Source organism: Cydia pomonella, chromosome 11 (assembly GCF_033807575.1).
Source record: "Cydia pomonella isolate Wapato2018A chromosome 11, ilCydPomo1, whole genome shotgun sequence".
Lineage (NCBI taxonomy): Eukaryota > Metazoa > Arthropoda > Insecta > Lepidoptera > Tortricidae > Cydia > Cydia pomonella.
The window spans coordinates 721,835-747,545 of record NC_084713.1 but is presented as its reverse complement, the minus strand read 5'-3'; the positions used below and the strand labels follow the sequence as shown (position 1 = coordinate 747,545).

At 37.7% G+C, this 25,711-nt stretch overlaps 2 protein-coding genes across 3 annotated transcripts in view; one reads left to right on the top strand and one right to left on the bottom strand.

Annotated features, from left to right (window-relative positions):
- LOC133522592 (uncharacterized) overlaps positions 1–19,699 on the top strand; it is a 43,048-nt gene extending 23,349 nt beyond the window's left edge. The window contains exons 1-7 of one of the 2 annotated variants that reach the window (XM_061857948.1): positions 7,682–7,894; positions 10,894–11,083; positions 11,733–11,830; positions 13,086–13,145; positions 14,618–14,746; positions 15,228–15,363; positions 18,673–19,699. In XM_061857948.1, the coding sequence (XP_061713932.1) occupies positions 7,828–7,894; positions 10,894–11,083; positions 11,733–11,830; positions 13,086–13,145; positions 14,618–14,746; positions 15,228–15,363; positions 18,673–18,748 (756 nt within the window). In that variant the 5' untranslated portion in view covers positions 7,682–7,827 and the 3' untranslated portion in view covers positions 18,749–19,699. Of the gene's footprint in view, positions 1–7,681; positions 7,895–10,893; positions 11,084–11,732; positions 11,831–13,085; positions 13,146–14,617; positions 14,747–15,227; positions 15,364–18,672 lie in introns of those variants that run through there. The other variant, XM_061857949.1, reaches the window with a different exon arrangement.
- Positions 1–25,711, bottom strand: part of LOC133522594 (uncharacterized) — a 343,490-nt gene that overhangs the window by 117,695 nt on the left and 200,084 nt on the right. The window lies entirely within an intron of this gene.

Here is a 25,711-nt window from a genome sequence, read left to right as displayed (position 1 = left end):
TGGAATTGGCACTTGGAACAGATTTCTGCAAATTTAAAATGTTCTTTTGTATTTTACTTTAAAAGACAAAATTGATTGCGAGTTATTGACCGTGTGTACATCATTTTAAACAGCTGGTCCGATAATTTACTGCTGAAAATACTGACTGAAGAATGCCCCAGACATTTACAGCACCATCTTGGAAGCAGCATCAGCAGATTTCTCGTATTACGGAGAAGGCATTTTCCATAACAGCCATAACTGAGATTGAAAAACTAAAATGTATAGCATAGGAATACAGTAAACCAGGGTCTATCCTCTTTATTCGGAGTGGGGTAGTTTTTAACCCCCGACGCAATAAGTGTTATAATTTTGACGCCAATCTGTCTGTGTGTCTGTCTGTGGCATCGTAGATCTCAAACAAATAGACCAATTACGATGCGGTTTTTTTCACGTGAAAGCGAGTTTCATTGTGGTGGTTCTAAGCTATGTTTGATAAAAATGGATTTAGCAGATTGAAGAGTATCAGCTCTTTTCAAAAATGCCTTATTTTTGAAATAAAATGGATTTAAAGTCGTATGATTAGCGTAAAGTGTTTTCAAAAATTTTAATTAAGCCTTGGTTTCCTCCGAGCTATGAAAGCAACTGGAACAGCACCCCTGCCCTTTAAGCTAATGAGATGGGCATAAGGTTTTATGAACCTGCAGAATTTCCCATTAAAACTCTTTTCTTATTTCATGTATTTTTTCTGGCACGGTTATTTTTACTAACAAAAAACGACCGAACTGAAATATTCATTAGTCCAAATTTTTTCCGTACAGACTTTGCTATGACATAGTGCGGAAGGATACCATAAACCAAACACACCGACACCGACACCGTGAAGCCAAACGAGCGTAATTTTTTGAGTTTAGAGTCGCGTAGCTTCATACAAAACGCTTGATTGGTTCACACGGCGGCGCAAAAAGAGTTGTCTGTCGACATACATTACAATTTCTGCAACTGAAATCACACAGATCATAACACACCAAATTATGATCATCTGACATATATTGGTGAGTGGTTTTGACACATTGTCCAAGTCTATGCAGTGTAGCTTAAGTGGCTGATAGACGGGCGAGTAAGTTCGCGAACTTATGGCTCGACGACTTTTTTCGCTTGTAAAGTACGCGTACTTAGGCTCACACACGAGCGAAAAAGGTCGTCGAGCTGTAAGTTCGCGAACTTACTCGCACGTCTATCCGGGACTTTAGATGGAGTCTATATCTATTAAAGTGTCGGCAGAAGAGTATAAGTGAATGATTACCGACGCAGCTACGGTGAGTATTAGTAAAAAGGGGTGAATGAACAAACGAGTGAATGTGATTTCATTACACGATATATGAGCTATAGTTTACTATATACCTAGGACTAGGTTAAAGTAAGAAATGTCTCGGCTTCGCCTTGATCGACAATTATATTCTTATTTACTGCCCGAGGTTTATCTTCGTTTAGCGCAGTGGGACGAAAGTTGACGCTTTGCGGCCGGAGAGCAGAAAAATAATTACATTGACACTTTAACATGCATGCATATATGTGACACGTCAACTCTGGAGCTCATACCAAGTAACCAACCTACCATAGGTTTCGCCATATAATGTAGTCGAAAAAGTATGAATGGTTTAAACTCAGAGAAGGGGTTTAATAAGTACTTAAAACCACCAAGCACACCAAATATTTCAAATGTATTTTTGTGCACGTATATTAGGTATCATAGTAATCTCGACTTCTATCTAATCTCATAACCACTCTCTAGAAACAAAACTGTTTATGTTTAGCTCAATGGATGACTGGTAGAGGACGTTAAGTCAAAAATATTCAAATAAATAAATAAATATTGTACTAGAAATCGTTAATTTACATTGGCAATGAAATTAATGAATTACTTATGTAAATAAGGAAACAATAAAACTCTGCATAAATAAAACAAAGAAAACAGCTGAAACGGCCCTCGATCGTAAATAACAATCATTGCCAACTCCACAAAAATATCTTGGATAAAAACAAAGAAACCCTTTGCATTAATTTCTAATATCCTGAGATTATTCGTTTAACGCTCGCCAGTTGAAAATGAACTTTGAATCTAAAACTGACGGATTAAATTCAATTGCAGGTTAATACAATACTTGCTATGAAAGGGTCGTATTTTTGTACGCTTTAAAAGTGATGAAGCCTTTTCTTAGGCCAATTCGCGTTTTAGTTATTAAATCTCACTCTGATATGATACTGATCTGTCAATGTCCAAAGTGACGTTTTGGATTCGAGTTTTAGTTATTACATCTCATTCCAATATGATACCGATCTGTCAGTGTCAAAAGTGAAGTATTTGGTTGAAGGTTGACATAATGTGCAATTCAACAGGTGCTCTAAAGGAGATTAGAACCATTTCTTATTGGAATGATGTCAGATCCATGTTAGATTAGTATCACATTATATTGTTGGAATTGGCCTGAATGTTATCGGGGCAAAGCCAAAAGGTGCTGTATTAGCCAGTTTTTTAGGAAAATTGGCTCTGAAATTGTTATTAAGGATCAGACTGTGTCGGAGGAGACTACATAGACAGACATCGCATTATGAAGCGTTTGCAAAGAAAGGTAATTGGGAAAGGGAACAATGGCATAGGCGCAATTTTACTTGTAAAATGATACGCTGTGGTATATGATTATGATAGTAAACTGATTTGGATGCAGATATTTTTGTTTGAAATTTAGCAGTGGTTAAGTTATTCCGTTTCGTTAGAGGTTTTAATTTATATGAATATATATTTTTACTACAACCCGCGAATTCGATTTTGTTGTTATATAACTACGAGAGTATATAAGCTCAACAGCTGTATAATCCCAATATTTACAAACGGGGCACAAACATGGACTTAAAAAAAGCTAGCTAAGAAATTAAAAATCAATCAGCGTAAAACGTAAAAACTTGCTTGAAAAAATCCCTAATAAAGAATTAAGGCGTAAAAGCCGAATGAGCGACATACTCCAAGCCGCCGAATGGGAGTGGGCAGGGCACGTAATAAGATACAATTACAACAGATGGACCCAAAAAAGCACGTCCTGGTACCCAAGAAACACTACCAGGGCGCAGAAACGACCGAGGACCGAGTGACTAGCTGGCTGACTTCGCGGGATTAACATGGAACAGACAGGCTACTGACAAACAGAATTGAAATAGAATGGGGGAGGCCTTTGCCCAACAATGGGATTCTTTGTATTACCTATGTATTACTAGGCTATGTAAAAAAACTGTTGTGCTCGCTTACTAAATAGTTAAGTTAGTCCGGAACCGCTTATGTGTGGTGACCGCGCGTTGTATGATGAGCTCCACCATAGGTACAGTTGAGGTGGTCTGTGCTAACGTAGTGGTACTATGCTAGTGGTTGGAGGGCCTCGAGATTGCTTCGTAATGTGGTTAGCTCGTCATAAGCTTCATGACGAGGTATCTAGTTTGATTACAATTTACAAGATGGCGGTTTAATTATATTTATGGGCTTTACATTTAAAGTTTTACAATGAATGATTTCGTATTTTATAAGGGTTGTATTATACATAATATATATGTGCACTATCGTTTCGTTATTACAATGTTGAATACAATATTTGAATTTAAATTCATTATTCCTGAATTGAATTAATTTGAAGTACTCGTAAACGATCCATCCTTATAAATTAGGAATGAAATTGAATTATGTTTTTGACAGAAAGAAAAAAATGTAGTAACAGTTTTGTGGGTTGGATTCTTTTCTCTAAATTACGTCCATAAGAATATTATTAAAACAGAATATATATTTGCGCCATTCTTGTCCGGTAAGTCCCCATACTTGTCTAACTTGCTATATTTTCTTTTCTTGTTCAGTCAAGTGTAAAATATGGGTGTACACATCTTACTCAAAAATATGTCCTATAGCATCTTATTTCAGTGTAATAAGAGCGTAGTACCATATTTATGAGACGATTCTTTCGATACATATTTTTGCACTTGACTGTTCATCCTAAATATTCGATCACATCAGCTGAACGAGAGAGCAAAAATACAACAACAATAACTGATAAACTCCCTTATGAACTCCAAAGTATCTGAAGCCCTCTCGACCGCACCACAAAAGTGCTCCAACAATCTTCCCGACGATTTATATATCAATTTGTCGCGCGACAAATTGGCGATACAATCAAGTTTCAGAAAGTGCGTTTGTAAGGTGACCAGATGTCCCACATTTTTAGGGACGTTTCGACTTTTAGGTACTGAATTCAGTCATGCACAGAAATTTGAGGAATCCAATTTAGGGTATTGTCCCGAATTTTAATAATTAACTAACTAACTAACTGCTTTGGCTCAGTGATCCAAAAAGAATCAAAGATACAAAAAAAATTAAGCTACCAATAAGTGAATTTGTCATTTTGTTATCTAACTAAAACTACATCTGTATTACCTATTTAACCTACAATAAAGAAATTAAAATGTCTTAGTGCAAGATAGATAAACGGTATTCATTTATTCCTAATTCTTTAACTTGGCAAATACATAATTATGAGCGGTTAAGTTATAATGCTAAAATAATAATTATATGATTACGAGCAAATACAAAATAATTATTATGCATGTCGAATTCTAACCCAGACTCCAAAATCATGAACTAAATGTGTTCGTGTAGTATATGTCCTAAGGGCTGAATGAACGCAACAAGCAATTGACAGCCCGCCTGTTTCCCGCCGGGCGTCCCTGCACTACTCTACATCCTACATGTCCCATAAAATAGGTAATCTGAACTGGTAACCCTAGTTAAAGACTATTAGTAGTCTTTATCACGTTGTTATAAGGTTGAAATTCCGTTAACGATGTCCACTTTTGTATTAGATTTCGCTTCAAATCCTGTAATCTTATTTCTGACCCCAGGGGTCGAAGTGGAAAAAACTTCGCTGCTTTAATGTTGTTTGTTATTAGTTTTTCGTTTTGGCGATACTTTTGTTTTACTAGCAGCCAGATAAGGGAGAAGTTATGCTTATTTCAGTTTAGCGAGGTTTGTTTTATAATTTATTATGCCATATTAGTTACCTTTTCGCCATTACACCAATTTTTGCGCTCGTTTTCGTACTTACCTGAAACAAGAAAGTAATGTAAAGTAAATAATTTATTTTGACAAGCATTATGTACTGTACGTCTACCGGCAGTTTTAACATTGGCATATTCGCTCACGTCTACGTAACTTACTTTCAATACATCTCGCTTGCACTAATATGCACTAATATGCTCGTACTGAGCGACGTGAGCGAACATGTCAGAACTGGCAGTAGCCTTACAGTTATGGTGAAATACAATAGTAAAGTAAGTAACCATAATTATGTCATATGAAAAAGAAACGAGTACAGTCAGCGTCAAATACTTTGTAGCAACCAAAGTAGCCAAATAGTTCGGTACACCATATATTTAGTATGGTGTACCGAACTATTTGGCCACTTTGACTGCTACAAAATATTTGACGCTGACTGTACGAACCTAGCCGTTGCCATGCAGTCCAAGCACATACATACGTACTCATTTTAAAACGATACAACATGAAATTGTACATGTTTACACTTGAAATGATTTAACCACAGGGTGAACTTAGCCATTGGACAAACCCTGAAATCCCACGTAGGGTTACTTCTCAGGAATGCTCTGACGTTAATATATTTTTTTTAAATTAGAACAAAAGATAAAAAATATTTTTTTCGAACAAATGTTATTTGCAATAATCGACAACAAAAAGAAATATACTGTGTTAATCTTTGGCAGTGTTTTTGACAATTTGTTCGAAATATTCGATAATGATGACATTTTTCAAGTCAGAAGCTTATTAGTGTTATAAATAAAAAAGATAATCAAAACAGTCGAAGAAGGTTCCATACTATTCTTTGAGGATATTACCTTAGGAACTACTCACACATACAAGCTGCTCCAAAGTAATAAATGGTAATTTGTTAATTTCTTCGAAACCGCTACACCGGTTGTTATGATACTTTGTACACTACACTGGTTCTAAATACCCTAATGCATATGTACATTTCGGCTTTGTCCAATGGGACACACTGTATATTTGGATAAGTTTCATCCGCTACCATTGATGCTGACTGTACTAGTTTTTGTTGCTAGAAATTGTAATATAAAGAAGTTAGAGCATGTGGAAGTTTTCCATACAAAATTTTATTCATTCTAGCTTCTTAGTACAATTTTTAGCAAGGACAGTCACCATCAGATATATTGGAGCAGTCGATGTACTCAAAATATCGGAGCACGCACTCTCACGCCTTGACAATAGAGGCGTGTTCAGATATTTGTGAGCACCTTGACCGCTCCTATATATCTGATGGCGACTGGAAAACTAAGTACCAATCATGTTTGTGCCATGTTTCATGTAGTTTTAGCATGTCGTTTTAAAATAAGAGCGTAAATTCGATTGGAACCGACATTTTGGTAGTGGGTTTGTGAAACTAAAATAAACTAATATTAATAATAACTAAAACTGAAATTGACACAACAAAATTAATTAACATGAGCATCCACCATGTACACTCATTGACAGTACCACAAGGTCTAACATTGAACACAAATGAAAATAAACCATAAACACAGTGTAATAAAGTCTTACTTCGTTTAATTAAAGTGTTGTTATAATAAATATATGGCAGACTCCACCTGAACAAATTGTTATTGTTTTCAGGCTATAGAAATGAAATAACTACGAAAAGTTTTAACTACATTTTGGGAGAAGTTTCCATTGGCTATTTTGTTGAAATTGTGGCTTGGAAAATGTCAGGACCAACATTTAATTTATAATGAGGGTCTATAAGGTCGCTCCACAACGTTTAAGTAAACCCTCGAGGGCAAAAGTAACGGGTCAATTTGTATGGAAAACTTGTTCTAATGCAGAAACCGCTGAAGCAATAGACTTTACCGCCACCACTGAAATTAAGTTGGTTAAGTCAGTAATTTCCAGATGGAAAGAGAGAGAGAGATATGGGCATTGTGAATGTCATCTCGCTTTGTGTGGCAGGGCACAGCACAGCGGATGTCATTCCAGATCTAGAGCAGAGCCCAACTGGGGAGGTACCTCCAGCTTACAGAAAACCGCAGCCAAATAACACTAGACCCTACTCATAGTGTTGTGTTCCTGCCGGTGAGTAAGATTGCCAGAGCTCAACGAGGGGGGAGGGGTGCTAGGGTCGGCGACGCGCATGTAACTCCCCCCCCCCATATATACTTGACACCCCCCCCCCCCCCTGCAAACAAACTTCTATGCAGGGAAGGGAACAAGACTAGAAATATACAACACTTGCATGACAAATGCTTTATTACCACAAAAAAACGTGTACAAAAAATAATTTAAATTAAGTATTCTAATAATATTTAGCATACCTTATAAGTTATAGTATATATTTCTAGTAATGTAGCATAGGGTTTTGGCGTCAGCATGATGCTGACGTCCGCCCACATGGGTGACACTTCAGCGCTGTTTTTCAGCCAGAACCAGACTCCCTTCGCACCTCCTCAATTAATCATATGTAAACCGCATTTTAAGGATTACTTATAATAAATTAAAAGAAAGAGCGGAAAATGTGCATTTTAAACCAAGTAATTTAGATAACTTATTATAAGATAATTAACAAATAAGTACAAACATATTCAAATATTGATCCAAATATTAATAAGGCTTCGTTTTTCTCAATCCAAAGTTATCGCAGTCGCCTCGCAGTAAAGACTGTGACGCTGACAGCTTACATTGTACAGTGGAAGACATTTTAGTGTTACACGTTTTAGTGAATTGACAAGATGCGTGTTTTTGTACTCCTCATGTGCGTCTGGGCATGCCAGGGAAGGGAGTTTGCGGATAAAATGGGTAAGTTTGGGTGTGGGGCAATACAAGCTTTTTCGGGATTACTGTGGGACTAAGCTGTGTCTGGTGAAATGTGTGTTCCACTTATACGTATGTTAACCATCTATTGTACTCACCATGCTAATTAAAACAATAACTATTACTTTGCTAATCCGCGAAAATATAACGTGCTAGTCAATCAGTGCTAACCCGTTATACTTACTTGCGTATTTTTACATGCAATTAATGTTCCCACCCTCCCATCGTACAAATAAATATGCAAATAAATATAACAACCCACCACCGAAAGTTTCAGTCGTCAGCCTTCGGACCGTCAACATCTTCTGAGGATGCCTCGTAGAGAGGTGAAACACGTGTCGAGTCTTGTAGTTTCGGTGGTGGGTTGTTATATTTATTTGCGTATTTATTTTTGCGTGGAGGGTGGGAACATTAATTGCCTGTAAAATGATTAATTATGATTGATGATTAAGGTCAATGTGGGGAAACTGGCATATAAAATTTATTGCAGAGAAGACTGTTATGGGGCATGAACTCTCGTATTTGTATAAGTCCGTCGCTCAGACACAGTCAGAAAGAAAGAGCTTCACTCCTGCTGTACCGACCTTCTGTAAAACGACCACAGAGCGTGTAGACGGTTTTTCGTTGTAGGCGGTCTTCCCTACAGGCTATTACGTAGTGTAAGATTATCCTATAATATTTTTCTAAGTCTGCTCTACTATGACAACGAGCATTGTCTTTGCCAAAACGAAGGACCATACGCTTATCACACTAGCAAGAGCGGGACATCACTACGTTCATAGCGCTGTCCCGCTCACACACCGTAGTGTCATTTTATGTGAAAACCGGTTAAGGCAGTTTTAACGTAAATGCGTTATCGGAGTGTTTGGCAAGGCCGGCGCATGTAATATTCATGGAGTCCCTCAGGGATCGATCATACACCCGTTCCTATATCGGTTTTAAAGTGGCTTCTTAAGGGTTTTTAAGAGGCCTTTGAGAAAGTAGCGCGTGTAGTTTTTAAGTAGCTTCAGCATAATTTTATGAAAAAGGTTCCTTACCCAATTCAGGAACGAATTATGCTTATAAAGCTTCGCTCGTTTATTCGTAATATTATTGTTTCCTTTGACCTTGACTTAATTTTACCTCTACATTCGTACTTGGAGTTGTTCGACATACACATATGACAATATACTTTTAGACAACGATACACAGGTTCATACTTTAGTTGTGCTCCCATCCTTTTTTTTAAACCTTTAGAAATTAGATTCTTTACCTATTAGATCTATAGTGTATATTAGCGTAATGCGAAATATATATTATAAATATAGGCATAGAACAAAGTGAATACTGATTACTGTATTATCCAAATTTTTGGGCCATCTCTCTTTATGCAGGTGTACCTAATAAAACACAAACAGTAAAAATATATATCTTAAAAAAACACAAATTCCAGGAGGGACGACCAAATTCGCAAACAATTAATATTTATGAGAAAAGCCTGCGATGAATAACAGATAATTAATGAAGCCATTAATGAGTTTCGTAACGACTTAGATAATTAGTGAGACGAGCCTGTATGGTGCGGCGGAATTTGTGTTACACGCGAATTATACTAGAGGCAGGCATAATCAAGTCATATGCAGAAACATTGTCTTTAATTAAGTCATATTTCTTATGATGTTGTACAAGATAACAAACATTAAAGGCTGCGTAGCCACTTTTGTGTTATGGGGGACGCTGTTAAAGTAATCAGTATTTAATAACGTTTATATTTATTCGCCTGACCTGCTAGCATGAGTTGTGTTCTCGCGCGCTACTCCATACATCTTTAAGTATGGACTCGCGCGCGAGAACGCAACTCACACTATCTGGTCTGTAGTAATAATGTTGGCACGTAAAGTGTGAAGTGGAAGGGCCAAAAAGAAAACGAAACAGGACTGGCGTGACACTGACATTCCAATTGAGCGAGAATATTGCTAAAGAACAAAAATTACACATATACCTAAATAGAGGTAAAACAACAAATGGTCTTATCACTGCAAATTGATAACTCCTTACTTCTAGACAATCTTTGTGTTTGGGTGTCGGAAGGCAAAGCAAAGAAGGCTTTGTGATGGAGCCAAATTCATAGATTAATTTTTCCTTAATGTGGTTCACAATATTTCAAATTGTTTTCCTCTTAATACTTCCGAAAATTTTCTTTCCACCATCGCTTCTTCCGATTCACAATATTTTTCATAATTGTCATTAATCCGAATACTTCCCAACGTTTGTTTCGCGCCTTCGCAGCTTCGCACTCCGCTTTCCAATTTTCGTTTGTTTTCCGTTTCGCAGAACGAACTTTACAATCAAATTACCGCGAGCATTGCCAGTGTGGCTGTTTTGTACAAACATCAACTTAACTGCTCTTTGGTAGTCCTTATTTCATTGCAATAGGGTTTAGAAAAGGACAATAAATTGTATCTGCGAGTACTAATTGTGCCGTCCCCATAAGTTTGCACCGCGACAAGTTGTGAAGCAGCCATTATGGCAACATTGTTTCTTGTCATAAACACGTACTGTGACGTTAAATTAAATTTACGGTTAAACTTTTTTCTGTCACTCGCGCGACATGATTCGGAGTAAGAACACCATTTTTAAGCACTAAAAGTCTAAAAGTGCCAAGGAGCGGTTCGCGTTGTCTGTCCGTTGCTTGTTATTAAGTCTTGTCATGATTTCCCTTCATTATTTTATCTCTTTACCGAGTCTACTATTATATCTAATCTAATTCAAACGCTATTCGTTTGGTACATTAGTACTATAAAATTACAGTACAATATATAAAACCCAACAAAATAGCATAACACATAACATTTGACTCCACTGGGCCCGGTAAACCATTGTCTCCAAAAAAGGATGTCGGAGAAAATGTCGAAAATCTGACCCTAAGCTGCAAAGCTGCTGTGCTGAGGAGCGAAGCGGAATAAATGCTAAAAGTGTGAGTAATAATTATGTTTTTTTTACAGACCGCTACCTCATCGCCTGCCACACCACCGACTTCACATGCTTCAAACGCCAATACACGGCGCTCAGAGACAACGTCATTTTAGGTAATGTTAAACTGGCCATTGATAACTTCGAGCCATTCTCCGTACAGTACGGTTCCGATTGCGTCAGGATGGAAGGGTGGACTGGAAGCGAACTTATTGGGATTGGGTAAGTAAGAGCTGTAATAAATATCTTTAATACTACCACTACTACCTCAGTGTGTAAATAAAAATCGGCCAAGAGCATTGTCGGGTCATGGTCAGTGTAGGGTTATTTTATTTATTTATTCTTTTATTACAAGCATAAGGGAGTATCTTCGCAGCGCTTGTACGTCTCTTTACTAAGAACAGAATACTTTTTGCAATAATTTAAAAACGAATGGACCGATCAGGTTCGCTACAGTTATAAGCATTATTTTATTAAGCTTTTGTATTACAATTTGGATGTCTGGATTCGTTTTGAAAGACCTATCAAACGATACTTATCCCATTGTGTCAAAGCGCGAAAACATTGTAAAAAAAAACATTTTGTATGGGAGATGGTACCCTAAAAATATTTACTTGTAGTTTTTATTTCACCGTTCTGTCGCCATGCATGATTGATGTATCTATGCCAAATTACAGCTTTCTAGTACTAACGATCATGGAGCAAAGCCGCGGACGGACAGACAGACGGACATGGCGAAACTATAAGGGTTCCTAATGGACTACAGAACCCTAAAAACTTGTAGATGATTTGGACTTCAGAAGTGAAAAATACCTTTTTATGTCAACTTGGTGCATCTTAGTTCCCTAAGACTATGTCGAAATAATTACAGAATGGACAGCAGCAGAAAGGAGCTAATCTTGGCTTTGGGACTGCCCGTGTATTTGAAACAAGTGAAGAACGTTACGAACTGCGCGAAGCCCGAGCAAGGTTAGTCCCTCGACCTCGGTCAGAGCACCAAAGACAGATGTATGTCTTCAAACTCTATATGCCTGATACTTATGAATGTCAGAAGCTACTTCTCGTGCGAAAACGTGAATATCTGCCTGAGGAAGTACAAGAAATTGACACGTAAAAAATACGTGTTATTAAATATTTCTTACATTTTGGGATTAGAGGATGATTCTAGCATTTTAGGGTAGATGTTTGAATGTAGGTTCACATTGTGCTTTTAATATTTGTCTTTTAGAATTTTCTATTACCTAACTAAGTATTTACTCAGAGTTGTGACTGGTATATTATGACTCAAACCAAACTTGATGTAGTTTTGAGTTAAAACAAAATTGTTGGCATTTGTATCCCAACTATATCCGAAAAACGCTTATTCTGTATAGATTATAGGTATGTCTACGTTAACACTTTCAGTTTCGAGCGCCCCGTTTCCACCACAAAATGAACACACATACGTGTTCTTGGCAGTGTGTGTGTTAAGTATGACCCACTTGGCAGCGACAATGAATATAATCATTCAGCACTTGGTATGAAAACTTAGGGTGATCTCTTACCTTATCTTACTGTGACACTTATAATAATTAATAGTTTACAGTCGCGGATATTTTTAAGCATCATTATCTTTAAGAACATCTTTACAATGATAATTATTATGAATGTTAAATCACATGACACCGTCCCATACAGCTTACATTACACAAACTCTAAGTAAAGTTGTCATTTAGCAACAAGTGACTCTTCCCAACCCCGGTCGCTCGTTACCCGTAAAAATGATGTTAAATGTTGCCATAACCTCGTTTTACAACGCCGAGCGAGAGTTGGACGTTTATTTATGAATGAAACTTGAAAAGTTTTGTTTTTTACGGAGCCTGGGTGATGTAGATTGTTTTATTCCACGTTTTGAGTTGTTTTATAGTGTCTAAGTTTAGTGGTTGAAATTGAGTTACAGTAATGTCGGTGAAGTGATCTAATTACTAGATATATCTAGTAGTAGAAGCAGTAATTTGAAATAATTATTTGTCGATGGAGACTTTTTGTTATTACGGTATAAGCACGATATAACCTATAGGAAGTTTAGAACGTTATAAAACATAATGTATAGTGAGCTGCGAAATTGCATTTCATTTAGGATTTATTGGACTTTTCATACCGTTAGTATTGACAACTTAATTAGATTAAACCTTAGATGGATCAACAATTAAAGTCTGTGACAGTACCTATTCTCTATTTCCAGAATTTACAAACATCGCAGAGTACGCATACAACGGAACTCTGATGGAGTTTATTGGCAATGGTGAGTAAAATGTTTTGTTTTCTTTTTATTTTGCATAAACCATTCAAATTAGACATTTCAGATCTACTTACTTATAGTAATTATCTACATAATACCACCACTACCTACTACCAACTAAAATACTACTACATAATACCTACTTGTCCTTTTTAGGTGCATAAAAATGTAAAAAATGAGCGCTGTCTCGCCAACAAACCGCATAAGCAGTTTGGCGAGTAACTTTAATATTGATAATGTATATGTCTGATTGATAATATATTGCCTTTGAAAAAAAATTGAAAGAAAAAAAATATATATATATATATATAATATTACCACAACACCCTCAAAATGAAAAAAGGGCATGAAATTCAAATGATGAAACCGGTTCTTTTCAAACTACAAGCTAAAATCATAACAATCTTCGTTCTGAATGCTATTCTGGCTTTTTTTTAATAAGACAATACATTAAATGTAAAGGTTTAGACACTTTAGAAAGTGAATGATTGAACCTGAACTAACAATAACTACACCTAGGACCTATACGGTTGAATGTCAGCGAACTTTCCACGCCTGAGTGAACCCCGGCCCATCGACGGCTTGTTCATTGCCATTCTGCATAATCTTTGAGGATGCCCTTTTAACATCGAGTATATGCGCCAAAATATTGAAAGACAGGAATATTTTTCTGTTCTCCGTCGAACAGAAAAACCTCGGCCAGTAAATACGAAAACCTCATATCACTTGCTGGTTGACCTCGACTTCGCCTCGGCCGACAATAACATGTATTGTGATCTGAGACTATCGCCAAGAGTATTTTGTTGATTTTTAACGGTTCAGAGACATGCAAAGGCTGACTGTAACCGGATATTTTTTTTTATGGTAGAGGAGGCAAACGAGCAGATGGATCACCGGATGGTAAGCGATTACCGCCGCCCATGGACACCTGCAACACCAGAGGGGTTGTAAGTGCGTTGCCGGCCTTTAAGATGGGAGTACGCTCTTTTTTTGAAGGTTTGAAGGTCGTATCGGTCCGAAAATACCGCAGGCGATAGTTCATTCCACAGTTTAGCTGTGCGAGGCAGAAAGTTCCTGGAAAAACGCACAGTTGAGGACTGCCAACCATCGAAGTGGTGAGGATGGAAATGTTGTCGCGTAGGGCGATGGCGAAAAGAAGCGACAGGGATTAATCCGAACAATTCCTCGGAGTACTCCCCGTTGTACATGCGATAGAAAATGCAGAGCGAGGCCACATCTCTACGCAGCGCCAAGGAGTCAAGCCGAGTCAAGGAGTCGATGTATTTGAGATGTGGTGTTTCAAAGCTGACATCTGATCAGAAAAGTTGTTTGCCCGCGATTTCTGATTTGGCCACATGGTAAAAGTAATTCACCTCTCAGATCATGGCTAAGCCTTTACTGCGTAAAAGTACAGTGCAAAGGCAGCCTAAACACAAAGAATATTCACTTATACTGTTTTCTTGCGGGTGTTTCAGCAACGGTATCGGTAACGTTCCCCTTCACTCTACTAAAGAAGAAAGGTGACGTGTACCTCAAGTTGGAGGAAGAGGAAGTTGACGCCCTCGTGGACATCCCTGTGTATGTCTCTGAGGGAGGGTTTGAAGGTAATAATGAAATAAAATATTTATAGGATTTTTGCTGATGAGTGTTATGCCCCTTCAGGGTCCGTGTGGAGCAGACTTATAATAAACCATATTAAAATGACTTTTTTTTTTTTTGATAGACACACTGAAAATAAAGTGAAAACAAGCAGTCAAGCGAATTAAAATGTCCTTTTCCCAACTTTTGTATTTCGGGTTGTAGTTTTTTAATTATTTGTAAGGGAACGGTTAAACTTCGCCAACGCCAGGGGAAAATGTCCTGCAAAGGATTTTCTACACTATTTAATTTTCTCGGAAGTACATTGTTTGGATTTACAATTTTCAATTACATTCTGGGGCTAGAAGAGGGTTCAAGCATTAACTTTTCATACATTTTCACACTTGGGAATATTGGTGTGCCTAAACAAATCAGATCCTCCCAAATGCGAAAACTCTTCAAAAGCCAACGACCATGGTCACTAAAGTTAGAAATGTTCTTCTTTAGGTGCTGAGGCCGCAGAATTGAACCAGGCCTCCGACTGGGCGTTTAACATCGTGCAGCATATCGAGGCCGCAAGGGACTTTGCTGTACCCTTCACCGGCAGGCTCCGCACCGCCTTGCAGAGGATACCTCTTAAAAAGTGGGCTTTTTATCAGTTTAGTTTTAAAACAATGCGAAGGTTCAGGGATTGCTCCGAGTTGTTCTAATTAAATTAATCCCTGCCGCTTCTTTCCGCCATCGCCCTATGCAACAACATTTTTATCTCCACCACTTAGATGCATGGTTGGCAGTAAAGTGTTTGTTATGTTATGTTAAAAAAAACATGAAAGTAATTAAATTTTGCAGCGTTGTTGTACAGTCAAGTGTAAAAATATGGGTGTACACATCTTACTCAAAAATATGTCCCATAGCATCGTCCCATAAATGTATTCCAGTGTAATAAGAGCGTAGTACCATATTTATGAGACGATTCTTTCGATACATATTTTTGCACTTGCCTGTAACACGGTCATTATATTTAACTCAACTAAACAATTGAAAACTATGACATATCAATGTCATTTCGAACATCGATCATCCGAGATAGTAGAAACTTACGTTTAGTAGCAAATGTATAAACTCGTACTAAACACTAATCAATATGTAAACAGGCCCTAAGTGTAGACGCTCGGAGGGGCCTTCTCAGATAAAAATAAATTATTGATTATCTCCGAGATGGAGTTAATAAGAATACCATAATATTTGAGAAAGTAACTTAATTTAAGGTCATGAATGGACTCTTGTAATTAAACAAAACAAAAACACAGTGTAGATTTAACTAGATAGAGCTTACTATGGGACTAAGTCGATTTGTGTAATAATGTCGTATAATATTTATATAAAAAAAGACTACTTAAGAAGCATCAGAAAGCATGCTCCATGCTCAAAGTACCTATCCGCAACGATGTCATAAAGGTTCCTGCTAAACCCTATATATCGTATCGTATATCTGAACCCTGCGACTTAAGATACTCTGACTAATGCCAGCTTATTGACCTCAAGGACCCGCAGATTGATGTACGACTTAAGTTGAGGTTTTGTGGCTTCGTTTGTACACAAGGATTAGGGGGTCCAGTAACTTGGCTAAGATACGCAGGCTTATTTTTCGACACCGGATATTTTTGTCTATATAAATAAGTAGTATTTCTTTATTTCTCATCACACCAGATGTAAATCTTTATTCTTCAAAATCGGATGAACCATTATGAGTTGTTTCTTTGATGTAGTTGATTAATAACGTGTGTTTGTTTGTTTGTTTAAACTTTATTGCACAAATTTACAAAAAGAGTACTAATGGCGGACTTAACGGCTTGAGGCATTCTCTACCAGTCAACCATTGGGCTAAACAGAAATAGTTAGTTTGGTGCAGGACTGTAAAGAGTTGGTATGGAAATAGACACAAGTCGAGACTACTATGATACTATACTTACACAAATATATATTTTAAATATACCCACATATATACATATTGAATATATATAAATAAACATCATTTGATGGCTGAGCGATCAGGCGATCCACACCAGATTGATAAGCGAGTTTTACTATCCGTTTTTTTTAGCGTAATTTCTACAAGGAATTTTACTGTTTTCGCCCATTGTACCTACGTTATGCGTCACCGATAATCAAATGCGATTTGCAATACATTGCGGCATTTGATCGATCGATTTAGCAATATTTACCCAGCAACTAATTATCTAATATCGCACGCATTCTGTTACAACGTTTGTAGAAGCCTTAACCATTAGGGCGGTTTCAGACTAGCGTACTTTACGCGCGTATACGGTCGTTTCGGCGGTACGAGCTTATACGCGCAACACATTTCCCTACATTTAGTGTTTACGAGCTTACGCGCGCTTTACTTTTCCCTTCATTTGGGCATAGAGAAATAAGTATGCATAGAGTGCTGACTCCATAGTTCCATATATCAGGATCAGGGGGCCTACCGTGATAACCGAAATTCCCAAATTGCGGGGATCTTTCTCTTTTACTCTCACTAAGACGTAATTAGAGTGACAGAGAAAAATGCCCGCAATTGACGAATCCGCTACTTGACGCTAGATGTCGACTACGAAAATAATAAGCGTTTTGGTAAGAAAACTGATGTATGGAGTGAGCACTCTATGGTTACTTATTTCTCTATGATAGGGTCTATACCTACTAGCTTACACGTACGCTAGTTTGAAACCGCCCTTACGGCAGAACCCCCTAAAGGCAGCGAGCAAACACTCAGGTCGGCGCACGTTTGCCTTCCTCTCACTCCCCGTACTTCGTTAGTTACTACCATCATGAACACACTAACCGTTCCATCGCTATCCTTATTGCTATGGCTTTAAGATCTATTAATGGTCAGTAATATCGTCAATGCATCAACCAAACATGAATCTTAATGCAATGACATAAAGTTTAGAAATGGTCTGTTTAAGTGTTGTTCACGTCAAAGCGGAGCACACAGCGTGCTTGTAGTGTTATTGTTTAACGTATGTACCTATTAAGTCACATTGTCCACTGTACAATCAGCGTCAATAGTAGCGCATCAAACTATCGGCTCGATTCGGAACTTAAAGTGGCTGATAGACGGGCGAGTAAGTTCGCGAACTTATGGCTCGACGACTTTTTTCGCTTGTAAAGTACGCGTACTTAGGCTCACACACGAGAGAAAAAGGTCGTCGAGCTGTAAGTTCGCGAACTTACTCGCACGTCTATCCGGGACTTTAGGAACGTCAAATATTAGGTCTAGATACGATACGGGTCGGATAGGTCAGTGTCAAAAGTAACGTTTCTTCAAACAAAAACGTCACTTTTGATACTTATCTTAAAGTTCGAATTGGGCCGTTTTTAGCAGTAAAAAAAAATATGTTCGCGATGTAATGTGGTGCGACCTATTTAAGGTTTTTTGATGGACAATTTTAATACACACAGATTGTTTTCCTTACTTCTACCGACATATCTCTATTTGGAAAAGTATTTAAAAGTGACAGATACTTTTAGTGCCTTGTCATACGCTACTATTGATGCTAACTGTACCTTTCCGCCAAGTAAGAAAACTTTTACAATAAATTTACCAATATCTGATGACAAAATACTGCCATAAATGTATAAACTCACATGAATGCAATTGCCATTTGTTGTTCAAAATCAAAACTAACAGACTTGTGATGTATAAGTTTTCTTACAGGTGGAAATAAGAGTGATAAAATGACTCACGCTAGAACGGCCCGGGTCCAGGCCATGGCATCCGACACTTCGTTTTATATGATGATCGGCGATCACATGTTGCTTTCCATAGAAAACAAAGTGGAAGACGCATCGGCCCCGATTTGGACCTGACTAGCTTGAGTCCTCCTTGAAACAAAAAATATGTACAGATATGTCCACTGCTTAAAAATCTCACTTTATTCTTTTTCAGACTGATGCTGCTGTACCCAGAAGAAGACTATTCAGATCTGCAGTTCGCTTTCATAGACCCAATAATTCTTCTTTAAAAAAAGTCTTAAGTAAAAAAAATGAAAAATAAATAATATAAAAAACTAAAAAATCAATTCAACAAAAGCTGAAGACAAACACCCTAACATCTTGAGAAAGATTTTTGAGAGCAAATTATTCCAATTATTCTGATGAAATTATGATTTTATTCGTACAAGTTATGATGGATGTGCTATATTTAAATAAAATGCTAATAAAGTTTTCAAGGATAAATTTTTTTCATACGACACGAGCGATACGATAACGAAGATGAAATTTATCACATTAGCCTCGTCATCATACCCCGGTAACAAAAACGACAATGACTAATATACTTATTGATAATTTAGGGTTTTTATGTATCATTGTGGTTATACCGAAACCTGACAAAAGAAACAAATTAGATCGGCAAATATCAGTTCAGAAGAAGACATTGAAATAACTTCAGGGTCCTCAGTACACGACGCGTAAGCGTAAGAGACGCGTAAGCATATCGTAATACGCGCGTAGAACGCGAGCGCTACGAGCATGAACAACTTCAAATAAGTCCGCTCTCGAAGCGTCGTCGTAGCATAGCGTATGAGATTTCTGTCGTCATTACCACAGGCGTAGCGTAATATAGGCGTAAAAAATAAAACTTCTGACATAATCAAAAAATGAAAAAATCTTTTTTATCTGACGAAAAAGTAAGATCGTTGGTATCGACGTATATCCATCGAAGACAACTGACGCCAGTGACGCCATGATTTCAACTAACGAGATTTCACTTATAAAATGATTACGCTTACGCGACGCTTGGTGCCGACAACTCTACGCGTCTCGTTTTCATAACGTTTTTACGATACGCTTACGCCCCATGTGCTGAGGGGCTTACGATAAAACTTCACGCTGTAGGTATTTGTACTTATTGGTGTTTGGCAAATGTGGGTAGAATCATACTCGCATACAATAAACCAGCAGTCTCAGCTCGACTCCCGTGTGTGATTCACGACTCCCAGGCTGCGTACTGACACATAAATAAAAATGCTGTTTTAGTTAGACACTTTAATTCAGTTAAATCTTTAAAAACCTCTGTAAGTATAAAAGTCTTCCTAAACCCCTCGTTACTGGATTTAATGGTTCGAAGGGGCGAAAATAATTAAAAATGTGTTCCAGCCTCCGCCATGAAATATGGAGGACGATAAATTAGCAGGCCAACACCCGCCGAGACGAGTTTCGATGGACAAACACATTTTCAATAACTGCCATGAGGCTACAAGTTCTGGAATGGCCAGGGCCAGGTGTAGGAAACTACAGCATGAGTAAAGTGAAGTTCAAAAGAAACGACAAATAATGAAAACAAACATGACAGATTCTGTTATCATTTGACGTATAGGTAACCTAAAAGTTTTGGGATGGTTGTTCTCATTGAAATATTAATAATTAACAAAAAAAATACAGCAAACTTAACAAATATTAAAAAATTATAAAGTGCGAAAGAAGTAAATTAAATTGGTTTGTTTACATTATTTTTATTTTCTATTGAAACCAACTTTGCTGTGGATGTGTGAAATCATAAATCACCTAATTTGTGAAAGTGATTGGAATCTGTGGTAAAAGATCGATTATTGTACCTTTTCTGAAGGCCTGCTCAACAATCACACTGTTGTGTAAGAAGATTAACAATAATCGAATTTAAACTGTCGTGAGTATGCTAACTTTAAACTAATTTTACAGTACATATGGTGCTACTTTCCCGCACGCGTGCGGGAATGAGCAATTTCCGTGCATATGTCGGAACTTTAAAGAGCCATATGTACTGTAAAACGTTGTACGATACACGTGCGAATAAGTAATTCGCAACTCGTGTCGATTTAAAACACCCCCTTCGGTCGTGTTTGAATTTATCACCACTCGTTGCGAATTTCCTATATTCTGTACTTGTATCGTAAATAACTAGTACGATTTAATTCACGTGTTATAAATTCTTAATTTTAACTGAGATAGCGGCTGGCTGTACTGCCGGTGTGGAAGCCTAATTCTTCTATTTGGATAAAGAAAATATGAACTAAAAATTATGAAAAGTCAAGAAAACGGTAGAAATAAACATTTTGCACAAAACGTCTATACAAACTTAAAGAATATTCGTTGTGCTTACCTTTTGACGAAAAACAAAAACAAAGAAAGATATTGCCTAAGCAAATCAAGTTAAAATAACTACTTCCGCAACTTTTGTTGGCTCATACGAACTTCACAAAATGCCATTTAGCTTTTGCAAGGCACCAACATATAGAGCTCAAACTTCATTCCGGAGTGCCTGACTGCCTGCATTGAAAAAATCTCAACAGGCTAACAAGGTTGGAAAACATGCCGAGCTTCGGGCACGTCAGAAAGCTTTTTGATCAGAAATTACTGGGATTTTCTAGTTGGTCAGGCTTTGAGTATAGCTGACCGGAGTCATATACTCGTATTTACGAATAACTCTTTTATAAACTACGAGTACTTTAAGGTGCTTGAAAGGTAAGTAAAGTACGTTCATTAATAGTTACTTTTAAGTTTGTTATAGGAAAGTATTAGTAAAGTAAATAATAAATACGTACAATAAGGATATTAAAATGTCCTAGTTTTTACTGAAACTAGACCCCAAAAGTAAACATGCACGATACACTTTTCAGTTATTTTCACCTGTCATTAATACTGCTGAATAAGACTTGATTCAATTTGATTCTGGAGAAATTCAATTGATAATATCTTCCAAATAAATAAATCTTTTTCATGATTCAAAGATTTTAAGTTCTACGAGCACTAGCATTTAAATTAAAACTACTAAATACCTATTTTTTATTTAACACATTTGTGTAGGTACCTAATTGGGAGGACTTCGCGAGAATGTCACTCACGTGATCCTTTTGACTTGTATGGCAAACTACCTCAGTCAAATCCGTAAAACTCGAGAATATACCGCCAATTTGTTAGCCAAGCCATGAAATATTACCAGACCCAAAATCGCTTTCTCAGTATAAAGAAGAATGGCGTTGCGTAAGCGACGTCCTCTTGGAATGCCCCTTTGTCGGCCGTACTTCAAACCAAGGTCAATATCGGAAATATGTGCCCATACACTCGTGTCTATATGCAATGCAGGGTTCGAATCTCGGTAAGGGCATATATTTGGGTGATGAGCACAGATATTTGTTCCTGAGTCATGGATGTTTTGTATGTATTTAAGTATTTGTATACTTATATTATATATTTATTTATTTATACAAGGAATTCCAACAGCTGTAAAAGATACATTAAACTTTTTGTATCGTAATACAGAGCCAATTACAGGAACTCGCAAATAGACTTGTCTTGTCTGAGTACCAACAACACAAGCCTTCAGCTTACCGTGGGTGACTGTGACCCATCTGTGTAAGAATGTCCCCATAATATTTATTTAGATAAAGATAAAGATAAAAAATATGTTTATTGCACAAGAAAGGACACAGAATTTACTTATTTACAAGGTGTAAAATAATAGGGCCCCGTTTAAGGGCATATTCGATATCGTGTTCTAATTAGGATTTTCGTTATACCTTGTTGTATTGGGTACACTTTATAGACCTTAACCACAATTTAGGGCTCAAGCTTGAGCACAAAGCTTTCATCTGATTCCCGGAATTTAATTAATGTCGACTGGCAACACCCGACCGCCGTAAAACCGCGCGCTTTTAATTTATGACGTCACGTACCCTCGAGTCCTTTATGGCGTTGACAGATCATGCCCAAGGGCTGGAAGTGTGAAGATAGGTTTAGCGGACTGGACGTATAAGAGATACTAAATGGATTTTTTTCGCACACAATCAATAGTTGTTCATGCCAAGTGTGTAAAAATCTGCAAAAGTATTGCTTATATTACTTATATGCCTCCTAGTGGTAGTCGGCAGTGATCATGGCTACAAAGTTGGAGGACCTGGGTTTGAATAGAAGACATCAAGAACATTTGTTGATGTTTTATATCTAAGTTTGTATTTACCCATTTAAGTAAGTATGTATGTACATCGTCGCCTAGAACCCTTTGGCAAAGCTTTGCTTAGTTTGGGGCTAGGTCGATCTGTGTAAAATTGTCCCCAAAATATGTATTTATTTATTATACTTACAGATAAACAATTTTTAAACTGCGCTCTCCTCTATAGCAACAACTGAGTTTTACGCGAAATAAAAAAACGTTTTTTCGAAATGTTTATAGTATTAAATTCCTAATTTCCGTAGAAATTACCTCTTTGGCATTGCTATTTCTTTGTGGAGTGCCGTCTAGTATCGTCAGTATTTCAGTTGAAATGTTCTATTCCCGAAACGGTAGTAAAATAAAGCTTTACAAAACCGTTTCATAAAGTTTTATATTTAAACGTTATGGGCAGACGTCAAATACTATTCGGCGCGTGGTCTATAAGGGCTCTTTATTTAATGCGTATAATTTGGCAGGCTCGCTTGTTCTATTCACAAGGGAAGCGATGTTTACTGGGGGGCTCGTCTAGTATCATTTGACCCATAGATAGTAATGGCGAATGGTGTAAACGTTTGTCAAACCTAACAAACCGTTGATAATCGTTTATCCCTACCCGTGTCATTTTGACATTTCTGTTAGAAGTGCCGCTTTAAGGACGACTCACGCTAGACCGGACCGTGCCGAGGCGTCCGACACGTCATTCTCTATGACGGCTGATAGGTGATCACGTGGTGCTTTCCATAGAAAACGAAGCTCCGACCCGACCCTGGCCCGGTCTAGCGTGAGTCATCCCTTATATATTTTAACCTATGAGCCAGCCGGTGTTGCTCGAAAATTTTAACAGAGATTTTTTACCTTTTATCTCAATTACTTAGCTAATGTTCAAATTTTGCTTGCCAGATCCTCCAGCAATATCACTATTTTAAACTAAGGTTATACATACTGCTATGCGAGTAGCGATATACAACTGAAAGATGTTTAACGTTTTTTTTTATCGAGCCAACTTTAACCTTCTACTTACTCCTTCCTCTTTCTACTTCAACTTTTAGGTTGTCTGGAAAAGATCGCTTACAGCGATAAGACCGCCTGTTGCTACCTTTATTTATACTATTGTAACTCTGGTTTGAATAGGTTTTGTATGTGGTGTAATAAAGAATATTTACTTACTTACTTACCTTTTAAAACCTCGCCCTTACAATTTTATAGTTTTTTTTTTACATGGCATTTCTCCTTGATTAAAACGTGTCAAGATATGTAAATAAACCAAAATATTGCGTTAAGTGTTAATTTAGCAATGGAAATAACAGGCCTCGATTACTCTTAGTTACTAATTCATACAACTGAACTGATCGCGGCGCGTTAGGATTTCGGCAGGCAATGTTGAAGATGTTTATTCTTTGTAATCCTGATTACAATTTTATTTAAAATACTTACTAGTTTGGTATAGACGAGTGTTAAGTTAGCAATGACAATAACAGGCCTTGGTAGCTCTAAATAATTCATAGCGTTTCTGGCGAGTCATTCAACAGATCGCGGCGCGTTAGGATTTCGGCAGGCAATCTTCTTGGACGTTATTGTGGGAGATATTTACGCGATTTTTTGTAAACCTGTTTGTAATATTAAAGTCTACTAACTGTCTCTTAGTTGTTCATTTGTACGATATTACCTTCCGCGTTGTGATATTATTATCAGATTTTTCAAACAGCTTGGGTACGGTGACAGACGTCATCCCCATACAATTTAGCAAGGAATCAGAGAAGACTGCAATGCACATTCTCTGTTCCTGTGGACCACTAATGTCAAAAAGAAGTACCCACTTAGGGCGGCACGTATTGCAACCCTATGAGGTACAGAACATTACGGCCCAAAGAATCTGGAATTTCCTGGATTCAACGGGCATCAGTAATGAACTTTAAAGGGCTGTCACAATAGATCACTACCTGGTCGACGTGGCACTCAAAAGCCCAAAACCCCAATAATAAATAAATACAATTTATAGCCTTAAAACGCAAAATCTCGCAAAATCGTATTGAGATGACATCTGTTACGGTACTTAAGCTGTTCTAAAATACATAGCAATAGTTAAATCATTGTTTAGACGGCAAAGTTGTCGCGAGTGCTGCCGATGACGTAAGATGTAATCTCAACACGCAGGAGATGCAAAGGAATCAATGAAACCATTTTATTTGTTATTAGTTTGACATGCCTGAGACGACGTGGCGCTGATAAACATTATTTTTTCACTATAAAAAATTACAAAAAAGAACCCTACATTTTCATTCCTTATTGTATCTGTAAAAATTCAAAGACGTCGCGCCTCACTCATGTGTACAAAGGATCCAAGGGGCTTCTAACTGAGACCTTAAACGGGACCTTACGTGAGAAGGGTCGACAGGCACAGGTGAATGGTAATTTTTGGACCTTACAGTGGTACTGATAGCTGGTTTGACGTATACATGACAGCAATATCGATATGAGATTGTTTTTCATAGAATCGTAAACACCTGTTTCTCACAGATCTGGACTGTACGTCACGTTTAGTAAAATTTTTGCTAGTCATGCTAGGCATTCATGACAGTCAAACTAAACGGCCATCCCAGTGAAAGCCTACGCGTGTGTGCAGACGATTTCCTCATACAGCAAGTGTCCTGCACTCGCTTGCTCGGGTTCCACCTCGACAGTGCGTTTGTTTACATGGGAGCAGCACATAGATGAGGTGTGCAGCCGATTGGGTAAGGCATGTTTCGCACTGCGCCGGCTGGCGCGTACAGCCGGCCGGGCCGCGGTGCGGGAATGCTACTTTGCAACGGTCCACTATTTACTTACTTACGGTACGGAGCTGTGGGCCCGGGCCGCTGATTGGTACCGTGTTTTCTCCCTGCAGAAGCTAGCACTCCGTGGTATGGCCAGCAAGCCCAACGACGCCTCTGCCCGCGAACTTTTTATAAATTTTAAAATCATGCCCGTAGTCCAGTATACAGGGTAGCCTGTATACTTATACAACAGGTTCACATAC